At 36.8% G+C, this 18,945-nt stretch overlaps 2 protein-coding genes across 6 annotated transcripts in view; one reads left to right on the top strand and one right to left on the bottom strand.

Moving 5' to 3' along the window:
- DNAJC24 (DnaJ heat shock protein family (Hsp40) member C24) overlaps window positions 1-18,945 on the top strand; it is a 43,662-nt gene that overhangs the window by 15,443 nt on the left and 9,274 nt on the right. For all 3 annotated transcript variants that reach the window (XM_087743746.1, XM_087743765.1, XM_087743754.1), the window contains exon 3: window positions 10,885-11,023. In XM_087743746.1, the coding sequence (XP_087599872.1) occupies window positions 10,885-11,023 (139 nt within the window). The remainder of the gene's footprint in view (window positions 1-10,884; window positions 11,024-18,945) is intronic.
- Window positions 1-18,945, bottom strand: part of IMMP1L (inner mitochondrial membrane peptidase subunit 1) — a 58,282-nt gene that overhangs the window by 729 nt on the left and 38,608 nt on the right. The window contains exon 6 of one of the 3 annotated variants that reach the window (XM_087743697.1): window positions 9,048-10,122. The exons of 1 other annotated variant lie outside the window; for it this stretch is intronic. In XM_087743697.1, the coding sequence (XP_087599823.1) occupies window positions 10,075-10,122 (48 nt within the window). In that variant the 3' untranslated portion in view covers window positions 9,048-10,074. Of the gene's footprint in view, window positions 1-9,047; window positions 10,123-11,016; window positions 12,069-18,945 lie in introns of those variants that run through there. One more of the 3 variants, XM_087743726.1, reaches the window with a different exon arrangement.

Below are 18,945 nucleotides of genomic sequence, written 5' to 3' on the forward strand. Positions count from 1 at the left end.
TCCTTGTTTTTCACAGGTAAAGGATCTCAAGGAGTTTGGAACTGGTGTTGCATTGTATTAATTGGGCAGGATGATCAATTAATAGAAGAGCAAGGAAGTGTTGACAGAACATGCTATCTAATTAGTACCTGATGAACCATGTAGGCCACAGAGCCCGGAGTGTAATTTTGCTTCAGGGTAGCTCCTATACAAGACTTTTCTATGCAAAATAAGCTTGTAGAAAAGCTAAAAAAGAATACTTCAGCATAGCTCCAGTGAAGGAAATCTTCATTGCTGAAAAACTTCACTTTCCACTGTTAACTTGGGGAAAACTGGGAATACTTAATTCATAGGAGCACGTATCGAAGTATCAAGCTTGTATTTTGTACAAGTCTTGCTCTTAAAAATAATGTAGCCTTTTGTTTAAGTCTTCTTTTATGTAAGAGATAATCTACAAATTATGGAAATAGATTAAATAGTTTTTTTTTTAATAAAACTATGTAGTTTTTCTTCCTGCTTTTTGGAGTAGTAAGAAAAAAATACTAGGGCAGTAAGATTTCCTGATGGCTCATGTGATAAAATGGCAAGCAAAATCATTCTAAGTTAAGAGCAGGTAGCACCACAATGCTTTGCAGTTCCAGCCTAACTGGTTTTCTATTACATATTAGTTTGTAATAGTTTTTCAGTTGGAAAATTAAGTGATTTTGGATTGAAAAGCACTTTGAGTCTAGCAAGGTAGTACTGCCAGAATTACGTGGTTACTGGTAAGTAGTGTTTTTTCCATTCATTTATATAAATATATTGTAATTCATATTTTTCATTCAGAAATTCTCTCTCCTCTCATCATAGGAGAAAAGTTTAATGTTTTCATGTTTAAAACAAACATTTTTTCAAAATGAATTAATTTCTTCCTGCAGTTTAAGCTTCTTTATTTTACTAAAATAAGCCACTTCCTGTTTTAGAATACTTTTATTGAATAAATCACTTAAATTTTTGTAAAATACCTCCGTGTTTTTTTTCATCCTGCCCTAATTTAATGAGTTCAGCTGGTGAAGTTGGAAAATGGCTTCTTTCTGTAACCTTTCAGTGAGTGCCACAGCGTGGGGGCCAAGTGCATGTTTGTCACCTTTTTTCTTGACCAGCACAGGTGGCTAAAACATGTACTTCTCTTAAATTCAGTTATCCAAAAATGCAAATTCCAGTTTAATAAACGATTTTAGAATTCAATCTGTATTTGGATTTAAATCCATCATGGAATGGATTCTGCAAGAAAGAGTTCAGCCCTAAAGCGTAACGCCTAGGCCACATAGATTCTAATCTGTATATCACGCTGCCCATAACCGAGTAAATGATCATTTGGAGTCGGTGTGCTTGATTGCTCAAATATAGCTGTCATATATACGGTGTAAGTAATACCAAATATGTATGTTAATTCTATTACATGCTGATAGGGATTTGTGGCTTAAAGTATTCAGTGTGACAATGTATGTAAAATTAGCAAAAGTGTTAACTTTAAATGTAATTTATGTAGCTCCTGGAGTGTTGCAATTGCATTATATGGTTCCTTTTTTGTGCTGTGTCCAGCAGGGAGACTGTTCAGCTTTATATTTTTGCTGTTCTGTCAGCTGATCTGGAACTTCCAATGCATGCTGCATAATTTGATTAAAAATATTGCTACAAGCCTTATAATAACATAGTATAGAACTGGAAATGTGCAGTTGTGCTGGGGTGTGGGGTGGTGAGGGGAACCCATTCTCCTATTCTGTGTTAAGCTTAGCTATAGTATTTCAGATACACAAGTTTAATATCTTGGATAGTTCTAAACATAAATTTATTGAGCCCTGAGACCAACAGAAGCAGAATGCTTAGTTTTGTGATGATGATCATGAGGTCTGGGGCCTTGACCAGCCACACTTTAAATTGCCTGAGGACAGAGATTTCAGGAAGGGTACCCTTTGTCAAAAACCTAAAGTCAGTATGAACTTGGCAATGGAGGCCAAGTTTTCCACTAGCTATCACACTAGTCTCTCATGTTCACAGTCTGCGGTAAGAGAGTTTCAGACCGGCGCTTCTGGATCAATGCAACAAAACTCTTCTATTTCCAAATGTAATTTTAGGAAGAGGAGGGATGCTGCCCTAAGCTTAATCGTCCAAACTTGATTCCAAAGCTATGGGAATATGAAGGCTGAACGCTGGCTTTTTGTGCAGAGAGAGAAAAAATTAGAGTACAAATACAGAAAATGTCAGCCTACCATATTATTTTGATTCTTGAAATTATTCAGAAGAGTTGTTGATTTCTTAGATATTTATAGATATGGCTTAAACATTGTGGTGATGTGGTCAGATTGAGGAATCTTGTTTTAAGAACTGTAATTTCTTTTTAATAAAAATGTGTCCACGAGGTCTGTAGATTAACTAGAGAAATGGATGCAATTATTATATGACCCAATCTAGCCCTTCTTTAGCAGTTAATTTCTGCAGATTTCTGTGAGCATTTGGTCAGATCTACACAGATTCGGTTGTTGGTTTAAATCTAGCCAAGGCTGGTGGTGTCTTAATTGCTACCACAGAGCAACCATTTGGCCTGTGCGAGATGAATGTTGTCAAGGTACCTTCTGCAAGGCGGACGTTCATCCACTGGGAATGTATCAAGAAAGTTTTCATTAATTGGTCCCTTTGTTGGCATTTGTGGCAGAGCGGCCAAAAACTGAGTATGAACAGACACTCTGTGTCAGAGGGTGAGATTTATTGGCAAGTCCCAGTAAAAACTGGTATTTACCACATATATTGTAAGCAGGGGCAAAGGACTTTCCTCCTACGAACAGCGTGGCATTAAATTTACTCAGATTTTTTTTTTTTTAAGGGCAGGGAAATGTAACAAGAATTCGTACTACAGTCTGAAATTAAATAGGAAATAGTATTTTTCATCTTGATGTTGACCATCTTGCAGCTTCCTTTTAATATGATGTGAAGTGTTATGATGAGCTCTGTAGTCTACAGACAAATTTGCATGGACCTATGAACGCTTCTATCAGATGAGAACACTTGACAGTTTTTGTCCTGACCTCATTAACTTAACCTGTAGATAATAACAATTACAGTGGATAACGTATAAATGTTGCATAAAGCATGAGAATGTTTTTAAACATAGTTTCAAATTTGGATATTTTTATGGTCCTGTTAATGCCTGCATTTTGTTCTTTTTGTTTTGTTAAAAGGATGCACTGCCTTATATTGCAAGGGACACACTGGTAATGATTGGTGCATTTTGTCTTAGTGCAACACCTACGTTCATTACTAAACTCTGTATAGGCCAAGACTGTGTTAGGCTTTCTGTTCTGCTCGCTTATGCCCATTTTGTCTTTAAAAGCATTTAAATTATCTTATATTATAATGTGGAATAAATAAAATAATAGTTTAGACTTATTAACCAAATAAAGTGTCATCTATTGACTCTGAGAGAGAATTCTGATTCTGCAATTTGAATATATTGCCTCTTCAATATTGAGCTTTTGATACAATAAGTAGATTGAACCCCCCAAATACTGATAATGTGGTGATTTTTTTTTTTTTTTAAAGTGCTTGGTATTAATCTGTGCAATTCCAGTAAGGAGTCAAAGTCTTAGTCTGTTGGGTTCCCAGCTGTGAGTCTGGCAATGTTATTTGAAAATAATGGCTTGGGCTTCTCTCTTCATCCAGCTGCTTCCAATGTTGCCCCCCTCTCATTCTTTTTCTCTTCTGAACAGCATAGTGTCCAACTCTTGTGTCCACTTGCTGTCATTCATCGAACTCTCCTGTCAGCGGAAATGGATGTCATTGATGTGTACTGCTGCTATCGCATACTATCCGATGCTTATCCGTGGTGACTTTCACTTTTTGCAATGTTAATTCAACCGACCCTTTGCATACCAGTTTTGTGACTTTTACCGCTTCTGTTCGTGATTTTAATTCAATTCTGTCATTCATCAAAAATGGTAGCTTCACCAGGTATGGAGTGGTGCTCTGTTTGTAAAGTTTGGGTTGAATTTCTCTTCCCTGACCATTACCGCGTGCCTTTCGCCGCTGCTCATTTTTGAATATAAATACAGATCTTTTTACAAATTCCAGGAGGTGTTGTAGTTATACTGCAGGTCATGAACACTGTGGCTTTCTGTTACTTTTACCATGACCAAAAAAAAAAAAAAAAAAAAAAAAAAAAAATCATACTTGGCTGGAAATCTTGTATCTAGCTGCATTACATGAAACAAATACCGTCAGGCTATAAAACTATCATAGCTACTACTATATGCTGAACATGGAGAAAGGGAGAAGGATGCTAAGAGATACTAAGTTTATTTTATATGTTAATATTCTATAATTGACTTTTATTTACAGCTTAGATTTAGTCATTAGATGTAGTTCCTACAAAAGTATGAGTACTTGAATGCATGCAAGTAATCCCCTGTTAAAATCTTACTACTTGATTTACTCAGGAATTTAGGGCACATCTCTAGCTTTAAATGTATCCCTTATTCAAATATAGGTGCACATCCCCTATTGAAATAAAGCAGGAATTCAAGACTTGTGTAAACATGTCAATTTAATTTAGCAAGCTGATTCCATGAGAGTGTAGATAATTTCAGAGTTAAAAATCTTTAATAAATCTGATAGTTTAGGAATTTACGATGCTGTAACTGTTGGTAGTACTGACTGCTTGGTCGTTACTTTATGGCTCATGATAATAAGTCTGGAATAGTCTTAACTTTTTAATTTTTCAGCTCTAATAGTTTCATCATTGTTCTATGTCTGTCTTTACTTTTGAATTTTAGAACCTTAATAATGGTTTCCCTTACAAAAAAAAAAAAAAATCTAAAAGGTGTATAATAAAAATTTAAAAATCTGAAAATATTTCTCTGAAATTATTGTCCTGGGGGAGGTCATGACTTAATGCAGCCACATCTGGTTCATCTTTTTTTATATTACTTTTTATTTGCTGCTGAAGATTTCTCCAAATGTTTGCCAGCTTTGCATGAAATCTTGGAAAGCAGGAAAGACTAAGCCATAGAAAGTGGAGAGTACTCCCTATTTCAACCCTGGAAAAAAATTAGAGCTGATCTACTTCTTTTTCCTCAGTCAGAAAAAGTAGAAATTTTACATTTTAAACAGGCTTACTTAAAAGCTGTGTAATTTTAGGGGGGAGAAGTTGTTTACAGTTATCTGTGAAATACATAGTAGTAAATGAAAGCCCTTTTTCATAACTTAAATAAAAATTTGGAAGTAGTAGTTTTCATAGAAAATAAAGCTTCCGGTTTTGATGTATGGAGTTGGGGATGTGGTGCATCTTTGTTTTTTAAAGTAGGTACCCCGTATACACAAGGCAAAATAACCATGGTAATGTATTAAGTAATAAATGAGAAGGAATAGTACTTTTTAACCTTTTCTAAATAATCAGCCTTTTCAATTTGTTATGTGGAAAAGTAGTTATGAGTAAAAATTTGACTATATTAAGCAGTTTAGTTATCATGTATTCCACAGTTTAGCAAGAGATTACACGTTTAGTGTAAAACCTATGCCTGTATGCTTCACCCCTCCCCTCCCAGTAAGTCGTATTAAGTTGATTCTCACTGGGTGCTGTAAATGTCTTTTGAAAAATAAATTCATGAGCACGAATAAGAAATGTACATTAAATTGATTTAACTAGAGGTTTTCTGCTTGCTAATTTGAATTTGATTAAAATCAATCAACCCTATTACACTTACTGCATAAAGTTAAGCAACTCGTACAAGTGTTAGGAGACTAGGGACCTTAGCGTGTCACCTCTGTGTTGCTTGATTTGCTCAGCCAGCTATCGTGGTTTCTCATCTTGTGCTATGAGAGTTCTTAAAGTCTGTTGGTATGGTTATGGAGGTGTAATACCATTACAGTTATTGACCAAATGGTCTTTATTAACTTCCAGGGATAGAAGTCCAGGGATTAATTTTGCAATTCTTAAGGTGCAGAAGGGGCCAAACTTGATGGAGTGAAAGTAGGCAGAAATAAAGAGTGTAGCAGTTGAATGTGCTGTAGTGTGTTCCGAATTATTATACAAACCCTGTGGGTGAAAACCACGTGTGGTACACTGTATAAATAAAATATACGATGGAACCCACATAATTTTCGGAGTCTACACTTTTAATTATTTGGTGAACGCAACAACATTAACACCTTTTTTCTGAGACAGAAAAAGTTTGCTCACTTGCTCGTTCTTTCTTCTGTAGTAGGTATCAAAGGCAATAGGTTAGCATAATGAAACACAACTAATTTACCTGAACTAAGATGTTCCGTGAAAAATTTTTGGATACTTGTATACCTATGCACTGAACGTGTGTCTGTGTGTCAGAGTATGTTTGCCAGGTGATATGCTGTTCCCCACTGTACCCAAACCACTGAAAAGTACCATCTCATGTATATTAAAAATAAGACAATTCAATACAGTTGTTTTAGAAAGATATAATAATGATACTGTAATTGAAAAGGGCATGAGGTTAAGTTTGTATTAGCCTGCTTTTCTGTTTCCCTGCAGCACTAAGAATTTCACTAAGTCTCCAACAGATAATGTTTAAAGTGTGGTTTTCACTTGAGCTTTGGACTTCAAGGTTTCTGCTTTTTAAAATTTTTCTTAGTGATGGTAAAAACTACAACAAACGAACAAAAGCCCTAAAAAAAAAAATAACCCTCACACCAAGAGCTAGAGTCCTCAAGAAATACTATGACAATGTGACATTTAAGATAAACATCAGGGGAGCGAGCAGTATCTCATGCATGTGCAAGGTTTGGTTTGTTTTTTTTTTTACAGTTAACAGATGAACTAATATATTTCCATTATCAATCAGTTTATTTCTTAACACTCACGGTAACTAAAAACCATCATATGCTGTAAAGTGATATAAATTCCAGTCAGTCTTTGGTAATGGAAGGAAGTTAGCAAATTACTTCTAGGAGAGGTATAAAAAAAGAAAACTAGATTGGGCATACATCTCTAACCTTCTTCCTTTTCCCCTCCCTCTGTCAAACTCAGGAACATATCCTTTATTGTTTTTATAAAGTCCTATTAAGTAGTAATATGTTAGGAAAAATTATTACTGTGTTCAAAAGTCAAGATGGGAGCTCGGCGAAAAAGCTATTTTTATGCAAGTATTGCTGCTTCGAAACGTTACGCATGTGCAGCCAAAAAGATTTAAATATATCCTAAGTGCAGTAATACAGCTGAAATAGTGCTCAGCTGGCAGGTATGAGTGACACGGAGATAATTTGCACAGATTTTGAACTGATATTGCAGGAAACACTGGGGAGCTCTAACATTTGGAGTAAGAACTTACACCTAGATGCACAGAGGGAGAGATGAACAATAGTTCAGTTTGAGTAGGAGATGGACCGAGTAGAAAACAGGCTTGTCCATTTTCATTACGCAGCTTGTACGCGGTTGCAGCTGAGATTAACCCAGAAATAAGGCTGAATGGGAAAAGAGGAGATCAGAAACGTACGTCATGTTTCGCCTCCCTCCAAACCAACCCCCGGCTCGTGTCGAGGCAGCTCCTCTGAAGGGTGTGCTGGAGAGGGAGGAGAATTGGAAGCAAGGATATGGTAACCAAGAATGGGGGAAGATACCAAAGAAGACTATGGTTGATTAATGTCTGAAGTATTGATGGAGGCCAGTAGAGTGCCCTCTTTAAACTTCAGCTATTAGTAGATTGGTTGAAACTTTGGTAAGGTGTCCTCTGCGTTGGTGTCTGAGCTGGCTGAACAGGGTCTAAAACTCCTGGAGAGAGGACACCTCATTTATTGTCTCAGATGAAAGAGAAGGGTATGGGCTGTTGAATCGAGACTGGATTTTTGCTACAGACCAGCATTCTTGGATTTTGATCAGCAAGCTGGAGAGTAGGAAAAGGGAGTCGATGAGAACAGGTATATAATGAATTCAGGTGAAATGGAGTCACGGGGCGGGGGGGGGGGGGGAGAGGATTAGAGTAAAAGAGCGGGGGTTTGAGGATTTTTCTTAGTGTAGATGTAGACTACTAAAGGCATCAGATGATAGGAACAAGCCCAACAGAGGAAGGAGCAAATAGTTTCAGAAAGCATGGAGACCAAAATGGAGATACATATTTTTTTTTAATGAGTAGATCTCCTGCAATGTAGTTATTAGTTATGTGAAATTGTAGTCTTTCAAATATAAAAATTGTGTATGCTACAAATATTAAATTTTCCAAATTTATAGGAAAGAAGTTAAAAACTAAATGATAAATCTGAAGAATAATGAATTTTCTGCATTATTCAAGAAATGAACAGAATAGCCTTTTCTGCACTGATTATTACTTTCCCAAAGTACTTTTATGCCATTTGTGGCTTACTGTTTTTCACTCACTACTTCCATTACAGTCCAAAATTATTTTTCAGTCAGGCAAAGTTTTGGTGTAGCAAAGGAAAAGAGTGACCGATTTTGTGGGGGTGTTTTCTCAACGTTCTTGGCAGGAGAGAAGCCGGTAGGTATCCTTAGTCCCGTTTTGGGCAATCGGTCAGTAATGTTTTCTTGTATCTGTAAGAAACTGATCTGAGAAGGTGTGGTCTTGTGGCCAATCCAAACATATATCAATATGAGCGACAGTCTTCTGGCAGTGCTATTCAAATCTAGTTACATTTCAGTGGTACTAAGTCTGGTATAATATTCCTTGGATGGGCCTTTACATCCTTCTGGGTGTAAGCCTGTAGGAGAATGCTTACTGCATCATCCAAATGGAGTGAAATATACAGCAGTCGTATAACTCTCTTTTTAGGTATTATAATTAACCCTCCAATATTTGGGGTGGGTCCAAATTTTACATATAGCATCTGAAATACTTTAAGATAATGAAGTATCATTTTTTAGATAAAATATTGCTTTGAGGAGTAACTGCTGGATGCATACCTCAACTGTAATTGTTAAAATAAATAACATTGCTAAAAGGAAAGCATATAAATCTTTAATGTGATCTGACTATTTTGCCTTGTATGCTTATTAAGCATTGATTTTTTTTTTTTTTTTTTTTTTTTTCAAAAATGACCTTTCACAAATGTGGTATACAATCAACCGCTAATGTTAAAAATGCTATTAAAATTGAAATACAACTGGAAAAGCTAAGGTTTCAGAAAAATGGATTTGAAAACAAATAATACATGTAAATAGCTTTTACAGTACAACATGATGCATGCCGACGGAACACTGAATTTAGTGCCTGCCAAATAAAGGTATAATTACTCATTATCTAATTAGCTATTTAGAATACAATGACTAAATGCAATGACCAAAAATTTATTTGTTTGCGCCTGAGAATTTTGTCATCTCCAACTGGGGAGATATAAAAAGGGATCTCCAAGAGATAAACCTTTACGGATTGCAACTGTGCTTCAACCATATTTTCAGCAAGTTGCAAGCTAGTCCTCAGTCTGGAATGCAGAGATGACTTCAAGTGTGCTTACTCATCCGGTGGAACAAAAATATACATTTGTGTACAGCCTCCATCCTTGAGGTTGCAGGTGCATTCATCTGTATATCGAAAAATACCTGTGAAAAAACTCGAGGACCAAGCTTAATGTTTTGCTCTTATGTACATTCTCTTGTTGTCGTACAGGGGATTTATCCGGGTAACACCCGTCAGTGCAAATGACAGATACGTACATCAGTGAGCAAACAGACTCCAGTAGAAGTGGTCCTTTTAAATTTTAGATTTTACAAAGCACACATGATAGTAGTATTCTTTTCTTTCCTTTCCAAAATTAATTATAAACTGAAAGGGATTCAGTTAATCAGAAATCTGCTCGAATGCTTGTGGAACAGGTGTTCTAAGTCTTAAAATCTGCTGTACGTCTCAGTGCCCCGACTGATGTTAGTATAAAGGGCTGAAGTTAAAGCTCCAGAATAAGGGATATCTTGATTTATAACATAATTAACAGCTGATAGGTCTGATTACATCGCAACTTTCTCATCTTCAATGCTGTTTCCTGTTGACCATCACTTATACTGAGCAATTTAAAATATCCAAAAAAAGAGATTATTGGAGATGAAGTAAAGCTACAGGAAGATGGAGCTTTGAGGATTCCTTTTCAGTAGACATTTGAACCAAAAAGAAGTCGGAATGCTCTGTTCCGAACCTGTAGTATAAATGGTAAAGAAAACACGTTACCATTCTAATTATTATTGTCTATTTAACGTGAGATTTCTTGCGGCCATATCCTTGAATAACCATTTCTTAACTAAAATGACACAGTTTTGTAGCCAGTTATCCATGACTTTAAATATTTGGAAGGGCTGTTGATTCACTGAACTGGAAGCAATTAAAGATGTTGAGGCACATTTTCAAAAGTAGAATTACATCTATTATAAATTACATTTGATCATGTATATTCTATTTACCATTTAAATAATAAAAAAAACTAGGTACATTTAATACAGCATTCAGTTTATCTGTAAGAGCCTTAACCAAACGTTGGTGGTATTTTTTAAATCAGCTATGTGTAATGTTAAAAGAGCTGCTAGGACCTACAGCACCACCTCTTGTCCCATGTCGTGGTCCTCTGCATGTACCTATTTCTGTTTGTGGTAGTCATTCGCTCTAGGTAAATTGTCCATAAGACCAATGATTCCATCAGCAAATTATCCAGAAAATGCCGTCAGTGCGCATGGTGACATTTGTGCCACTGGTGGTTTTGTTGCCATTTCAATGGTCTAATTAAATTGGCAGCTTTCTCTTGTGCCCAGCATCGTTGTCTCCCTTCCTTTGGCACCTTAGCTCAGACCTTCTCCTTTTCTCTGTCCTTTTAACTGAATATCAAATGCATTATCGATTGCTCCTCTTCCACTCCCCTCAACTTTTTTTCTCTCTCTCTCTTTTTTTTTTTTTTTTTGATTGGCAGTATCATCCAGACAAACAGAAGGCAGATGTGCCAGCAGGAGAAGTGGAGGAGCGCGTGCAGAGGTTCATCGAAATTGATCAAGCGTGGAAAATTCTAGGGAACGAAGAGACAAAAAAAGAGTATGACCTGCAGCAGCGTGGTAGGTTCCTGCCAAGGAGTGCTGTAGTGGCAGCAGCTCTTTAAATAAGCAGGGTCTGGGAGTGGTAGTTAGATGGTATTTTAAAATGCTGTTTATTGCTGAACCAAATGTTTCCTTCACTCTTGTCCTACTTTCAAATGTGGATCCATTATTTATAGCTTTTGCTACACATACATTAGCTAGTGAAAACATTGAATTACTTCCAACAAAACATTAGGTGGCGTTATTCCTAATAATTTGAATGAATATGAAATTTACACTAATTACAGACCTTAGGCCTTTTTCTTTTCTTAAGGCAGCTTCATTAAGCGTTCTTAATTTTAAGTCTTATACTACATTTTGTTGCAGTATCTTAGATATAGGTATTAATCCATTTATACTTAGTGTTCAATGTGTATGAGTTTATAAGCACTTCAGAATCATTAAGATACATTCTTTTTGGTTGTGTGTGTGTTATGGTAGCTTTCATAATTCATCTGTCGTCTAAATTAGTCTTTTTGAAGCAGGTTTATAAATAATATTCCAATATAACACATTAACTAGGCAGCTCTAGCGTGCATTTCTTTTTATACCTCTCAGAAAATAGCGTCTTAAAACAGTGACAGGCTGTTGTGAGAAAGAAAGGGGGGAAATGTAGGTCAGGTCTGTCACACATGGGCTACCATTACATGAAGTGATAGGCTGTCTTTCTGCTCTGGCCTCAGGATAGGAGTCCCTCAGCCTTCCATTAGAACCTTCAATAAATGTATATCCACCCTACATGTTAATGGGGGGAGTCAATAATAGTGTATTGCCTGTGGGGAAAACACTCGGTCGCACTCTGCGGTAACACACTCCGGTCCAGCATTGACATGTAGCCACCACCACTTTTGAATGTGTCTGATAAAAGCCCACTGTCTCTGCAGCTTGTTATTGAATTCTCTTCCATTGTACGTTGGCACACCATCAGACCTTTCTCTCTTGTGCTGATTTTTAACTCCCCTGCCGCTGCGGATACCAGAACTTGGAGAGACAAAGGCTTAGTCATTCTGGCAGATAGGCATCACTGCAGGATAAAAAGAGTGATATGTAGTTGTATATACCCAGTATGAATTCTCTAGTTAAATAATCTTGTATTTCAGACTTTGTGTGGGTTTTGGAAAAGAGGGGGGAGGGGTGAAAACAGAATGGTTGCATAAATATTTTAAAAGAATGGGAAAAAAAATTGATCTTGTGCTAATTTGTTATGTAAACACTATTAAGATCAAATTTAAATGAATTTGCATCTCATACTTATTTTTTTAAATGCCTAAATGTGATGCCAGAACAGGAATTTCTGCTACCCAGTGCTTTCATACTACAGTGCTAAGAGTACAGTAGGATCAGCTATGTCTTCCATTTTCACAAATTGTATACGCACAGGAGAAAAGAATTGGAGATTGTCAGAAATCTTTTGTGTGTCTAGTGATTTTACCTAAAGCTTAAATACAGACCATGAGGTTCCATTTTTCTTGGGTCAGGTTAATCCACTGAAGTCGAGAGCTACATCAAGATTTAATAAGCTACTTTGTTTTCCCATGGAATTTAAGGACATTGCTATAAATTAGTTTTGACAAAATTTATTGTACAGTATTTTAAAGGTTATCTGTATTTCCTGAGATTTTTTTTGCATCCAGATGAGTTCTTCTAAAAGCTGCCTCAAGATTCTGTAAAAAAGCCTTGGTAAATAAAGAAAACAAATTGTACATTTATTTACGCAGGTATTTGGTAATGGTATGAGAATGGGATAGGTATATTTTAATATAGAGGGTGCCATTCACAGAGGACCCAGTGTTTCAAGCTAAGCCACATGTAACATACATGTGCAGTGTTACTGCGTTCTTTGCAGCATGTTCCCTGGCAGCAAAATGATGGTGAAATAAATTCTCGTTCTTTGAATGCCTGTCAAGTTGCTTCTGAAGTCATGATTCTAGACAAATTCATAGACACTGCTGTAAAAGCTCTCAGAAACAAAGGAATTGAGACAGCAGCTAAGGGGAATAGTGATGAGGGAGATAATACAGCAAGTTAGTAAGACTGCAAAGCCCAGGCAGCAGGAGCTGAGGATGCCAGCGTGCATGTGTGTGGGGCGGCCAGTCAGCAGCAAGGCCTTTGCACGGTAGTCATTTTTTCCCCATTTCACAGGTTGTTTATTTGTCTGTGCCTTCTTGTTTTATACTAACTAAATCTTCATTACTTGGCTCAGAAATTCAGTGGCCAGAGAAGTCCTAAGAAGCTGAAATTCTGTGGGGCTCTATGGTTTTAGTTGTGGGTTGGGTTGGTTTTTTTTTTTTTTTTTTGATTGAATCATTGAGAATGTGCTTTCATATCTTAATACTGCTTTTCTCTGAAGGTATCACAATGATCTTCTACTAATTTTTTGTGCCTTAAGGCCATAGTATTAAAGAGGAAAGGACGAACCTCAAACCACTTAGAGGTTTGGCTCAAATACTTATCCAAGCCTCTCTGGTCTGGAAATCTTACAAGAACTGCCTTTTTGTATGTTTAGTGAAAATTTTTCCAATTCATTGTTTTGTCATATCTTTAATGACATATAAGAACACCCTTTTATAATGGTGAATCTTTTGCTTCCAATCCCTGTGAAAAATTTGGGGGATGGGGAAAAAAAGCTGTATAACAATTTACCAATAGGTAAAATACCAATTTACCATAAGAACGGACTTTTTTTTCCTCAACATATTTTTCTTCTTAGATTTTTCCATTCTTTGTTCAGTATCCCATTTAGAAAAGACGAATATGCAGTTAAAATCAAGTTTGACAGTAATAATTAACCAGAAGTTTTTCAGTGAGTTTAGCGTGGAAAAAACCTGCTTTACGGTTTTCATATTAGAAGTCATCTGAACCCTGAAAGTTCATGTTTTTGTGTCACAATTTGAAAGAATAGAAAACTTTTCACAGAATCAGAGAATCACGTAGGTTGGAAGCGACCTTCATAGGTCATCTAGATCAGTCTCCTACTCAAAGCAACTCCACACAGGTCAGTTGCTCAGACCTTCTCCAGCCTAGTTTTTAATATCTCCAAGGATGGAGATTCCAGAGCTGCCCTGGGCAGTCTGTTCCAGTGTTTGAACACCCTCACAGTAGAAAAACCAAACCAAACAAACCAAAAACCCCAAACAGAAACCAAAAAACCAACCCCAGAACCAACCAAAACATGTTTTCCTTCTATCAAGTCGGATATAAGGATTCTTTTTGCAACTTGTGCCTTTCACTTCTCATCCTTCCACTGTGCACCCCTGACAAGTCTACAGCTACCTAATAGGAGGGTATAGAGAAGACAGTGAGATGCCTGTGTTCTTCTGGCCTCTCCTTGTATGACGTCTGTCCCAACCCCTGACCATGCTGGCAGTCTGCTGGACTTGCTCCTATATGTCAGTGCTTTGTACTGGGGAGACCAAAACTGGACACAGGACTTCAGATGCAATCTCGTTAAGTGCTGAGTAGAGAAGAAAAAGAAAAAAATCACTGCCTTGACCTGCTGACTTGTGTTGAACCTCTTGTCCGCCAGGACCCTCAGGTCCTTTTCTGGAAAACTGCTTTCCAGCCAGTTGTCTCCCAGCCTGTACTGGTGCGTTAGGTTATTCCATCCCAAAAGCAGGAGTTGATCCTTGTCAAACCCTTTGATGTCCCTCTCAGCCCACTTCTGTATCCTATCAAGGTCCCTTTGAAGAGCAGCCCTGCAACTTCGGTGTATTTTTGTTGACTTAAATACAAAGCAACTGTGTATCTGAACAATCACATAATTAAGATAATTCATTTTCCATTTTAATTATTAAGGATGAAATGATTAATAGAAAGGTCACAATAAAAATTAAATGAATAAACTGGTGACTTTGATTAATTTCTGACACTAAACGTAGCAAATAATTCAAAGCCAATAATGGGATTGACACTAAACCCCATTGCTTTGTATGTGTGTTTGGGGCAGAGGGTGGAGGAATTTAAGAATCTAGGGGTTTTTTCCCCTGTATGGCTCCAGTGAGGTTCTATCCAGGATATGTTTTTATGTGATGATGGACACAAGTGTCCATAAAGCAGAAGTGTCTATAGGGCGGGGGATGTAATCACCGGTGGGAGCTTTTACTTCTCGGCACATACCTCCTTTTGATTTTCAATTTTTAAATTATATTTTTAGAAAAATATTACAGATGCAGTTTCATACATGACTATTCCAGCATCATTTTCCTTTTGTTCTTGCTTCATTTCTTAGACTTAAGGAATTACAGGTCCGAACTGGAATTGCCAGGTTCCAACTCGTGCCGTTTGTCTCTGAGAACAATGCTGGTTCTATCCTCTCTGTACCTTCCCTGTAGGCAGTGGGGCACAACAAAAATCTTTCCTTAGTCTAATAGCTCATTTTAAAATATCTGGTCGCTAATTCAGCTTCCACTGACAATACCGATCTCTTTAAAACCTGAAAAATCTTTGAGGATGTGTCCTCACTCTCAGTTATGTTTCTACTGCAGGTTTAGAAAGGGAGTCTTACACAGGTGTGGTCATAAATTAGGCAAAAGAAAAACCAAATGGAAGGTAGCTCCTTCCCCATTCCTCTCCTAGTACAGTACACTGGAAAGACTGGCTTGGAGATGGTCACTTTCCCATGAATCCAGGTCTCTCCTGCTCCAGCAATAAAGTGATGATTCCGTATTGGTCATCAAGTTATCTTACATAATTTGGTAAATAGGATGCCAGAAGAATAACCTTACAAATCCACTATGAGAATAAGCAGGAGAAGCAAGATAAAAGCCTACAAAAATGCTTTTAATAGCTAGCAGAAGGGGCAGTTGAACACCTTGACTATCTTATTATAAGAAAGGAAAAAAATTACTGCAGTGTATTTTAGTTGTTCCTTGTTAAGAAAATTCCTTCTTAAAAAAAAAATACTTTTAGACCAAAATAAAGCTTTTAACATGGCTGTGAACTTAGGCTTCTCAGTGTGCCAGGTTATACGCCTTAAGTGACAGAAGTGTATGTTCCTTCTCTCGCCATGGATTTTATGGCTGTAGACCCTCAGCTAGTGCTGGGACACAAGCCTTTTACTGCAGCTCTTTGGAGTTAATTCTAATCTGCAGGGGCTACAAGTAAAGCAATTTTTCATATTTTTTAACAAACATAGCATTTTGTTATGAAAATTCTTTATGTATGACTCTTTTGTAATTTCAAATTTAAGTGAGCATGGTTATTTCAATGCAAGAGAGAAAACTTAAGTAATTGTTTAAAACCAAATAGCCTATTAGAAAAAATTAACTTCTGAAAATATCCAGGTTTTGAGTACTGTGATGATTTTGATACTTAGTAGATACTATGAACAGTATTTGATTGACAATACTTATCTTGAACTTTAATTATGTAAAAAAAAAAAAATTTCTAAGAGGATGTGACTGATAAAGACCTAGAAAAATCTTTTAAGCATTCTGACTATTTTTACTATTACCATAAACTGTTAAAAGGGTTAAATTTCCGTTTACTGCTTGCAACCCTTGCAACTCAGCCTTAAATAGCCCAAGAAATATTTATTGTATCCTCAAGTGAAACTTAAATACCTTTGCTCTTTTACAATTTCTGAATGACCCAGCAAGGGCTCTAGTAAAGCTTTACTGAACCAAGCTGCTAATAGTTATTTAATGTTGTTCTGTAGCCTGAAAGAATCTCAGTAGATTTTTCCTTTTAATCTCTTTGAATTGCAGGCTCATAAACCTCTCTGATGAGCCTGCCAGTGTTTTCTTAGATCTTGCAGTTGAGACAATGGAGCTGCGGAATCCTTTCACCTCTTGTTGTTGGACAAATCCAATAGATGGCAAAGCCAAGCAGGCTGTTCTTCTTGTGAATTAAAATTTGGTTTTCGAGGTATAGTAGATGCTCAGGTCTTCACAGTTTTCCCTATGTGCTCAGGAACATGTTTCAGAAAGTACAGCTTGGTACAGAGTTCTACAGCTTAAGCAGACGTCACGTATAAGTAAGCCTACCACAGGACTCAGTACTGGTAACAATACCAGTCTTAAGTAACCTTCTCCTCTGGCAAGGGAGTGCAAATCAGACACCAGTTTACTTCAGAGAACCACTAACGAGAGTCATGGCTGTAATAATAACGATGCAGATGAAATAAGGAAGAGCACAAGAAATACTAGAGTCACTAACACACTCTGTGAAAACTCTTAGGTTTGTAGTTCTGGTACTATGCTCCCCAAACTCATACTGGGCTGTCCCTCTGTTTGTAAATAAGTGGCTAAATCGGTTTCTGCTGCTTAAGGTGTATTAGAGAGGAGAACTAGAAAATAAAAAAGTTTTGTTCAGCTGTGGAAGGAAAGTTTCTCCTGCTTGAACCAGATAAGCAAATAAATGCAGCATACAAAACTGACTGACAAGAGCAGTTACTGGATTATGTGCCAAGTTTGGAGACTTACTCAAGTCCAGAGTACTAATTGAAAATTTACATCTTCTGAGATAACCAGTAAGATTCTTTCAGACTTGAGCATCAGACTAGGAATAACAATCTCTGTCCAGGCTGGGAATTGTATGAGTGATTGATTTTGCCTGTTGATTTTTTCTTTTTTTTTTTTTCTTTTAAATTTTTAAAATTACAATTGCAGTAACGAATTAGAAAATCTTAGTTGAAATTCTCTTTCCTGGGCTTCATATTGTACTATGTTTGGAATAGAAGAGAGGGTAGACTTTTCCTCAGCCACCTTCTTCATTACTTTGTGAGTAACTTTACTTCAGAAAGTATGGTAACCTAAATTTGCATTTCACCGGTTCTCTTCATATGGTCCATCTGCCCTTTTTGTGATTTCTGTCAGCAAGACATGACCCAGACCTCCACCTCTGATCCCATAAAACTTGTTCTGAGTGAAATCCTGCTTCATGAATTCCAAATAGGAAAGCCTCGTTTCTTTTTAACTCAATTTTTTGCTACCTATAAATGAAGCTTAGGAAAATCTGTTCTTCCTACAACATAAAAGACCATTTTCCTTTGTGAATTTTTCTTCCAAGTATTTAAAAAAAAACCCACCACCCAAAACCCCAGGTGAAATAGGAAGCACTTGCCTTTTTCACACTGTTCTCACAGTTATATTATTGTTTTCTTCCACCGCAGTGGAGAGAAGAACCTGAAGGTAGGGAGGTAGGTAGACAGACTTCATTTTGAACTCCGTTTTATTTTTTTTTTTTTCTTTCCTCAAAAAAGAGGAGGAGGACTCTTTATTTCGCACAAGGCCTGCTGGAGGAGAGGCCTCTGACCAGTTTTGTGGGTGTTCTCAGGACATTCACCACCCCTGTTCTCATCTTTTGTAGCTAGAAGGCTGTACCAGCCTAACTCCAAGTTAACGTTAGAGTTGTTTGGCAGGAGTTAAGACCATCTGACCTTTTATTTTATTTTGGACATTTCATGCAGTTAACTAATGTTCCAATCAGGTGTTAAGACAAATGTGGTTACTTTGTATAACTAAAACATTACCCATAGCTCTTGTTTATGTAATTGAGAGCATGCACTACAATGAGAATGACTGATTGATAAGTATATCTTCCAGTTTTCTTTCATCTTTACTCTCTTGCTGATTTTTTCCCCTTTTTTTGACAGCAATAAAGTATTAGGTTTGAGAGGGTTAATTTTCTTTTAATTCTGACCTTTTCATTACAGACTAGGTGTTCAGTTCAGGAAAGGTAACGTCAAAGAGGCTGTATTGATTCTGTCATTATTTCCAATGTGTCTGACTTGTTTTTATCTCCTTCATTAAAACTAATTTAGATGAGGCTCATTCTTAAGGATCTACAATGTACATTTCTGTTAAAATTAGAATAATGATTTGGTTGCAAAATAAAGACTGGAACTTAATATTTGATGGTTGATTTTTGTTTTTAAACTGGCTTTAAATGTCCAATTTAAA

The sequence above is a fragment of the Nipponia nippon genome, unplaced genomic scaffold, assembly GCF_047370975.1.
Source record: "Nipponia nippon isolate SJK-2023a ecotype South Korea unplaced genomic scaffold, ASM4737097v1 scaffold_10, whole genome shotgun sequence".
NCBI lineage: Eukaryota > Metazoa > Chordata > Aves > Pelecaniformes > Threskiornithidae > Nipponia > Nipponia nippon.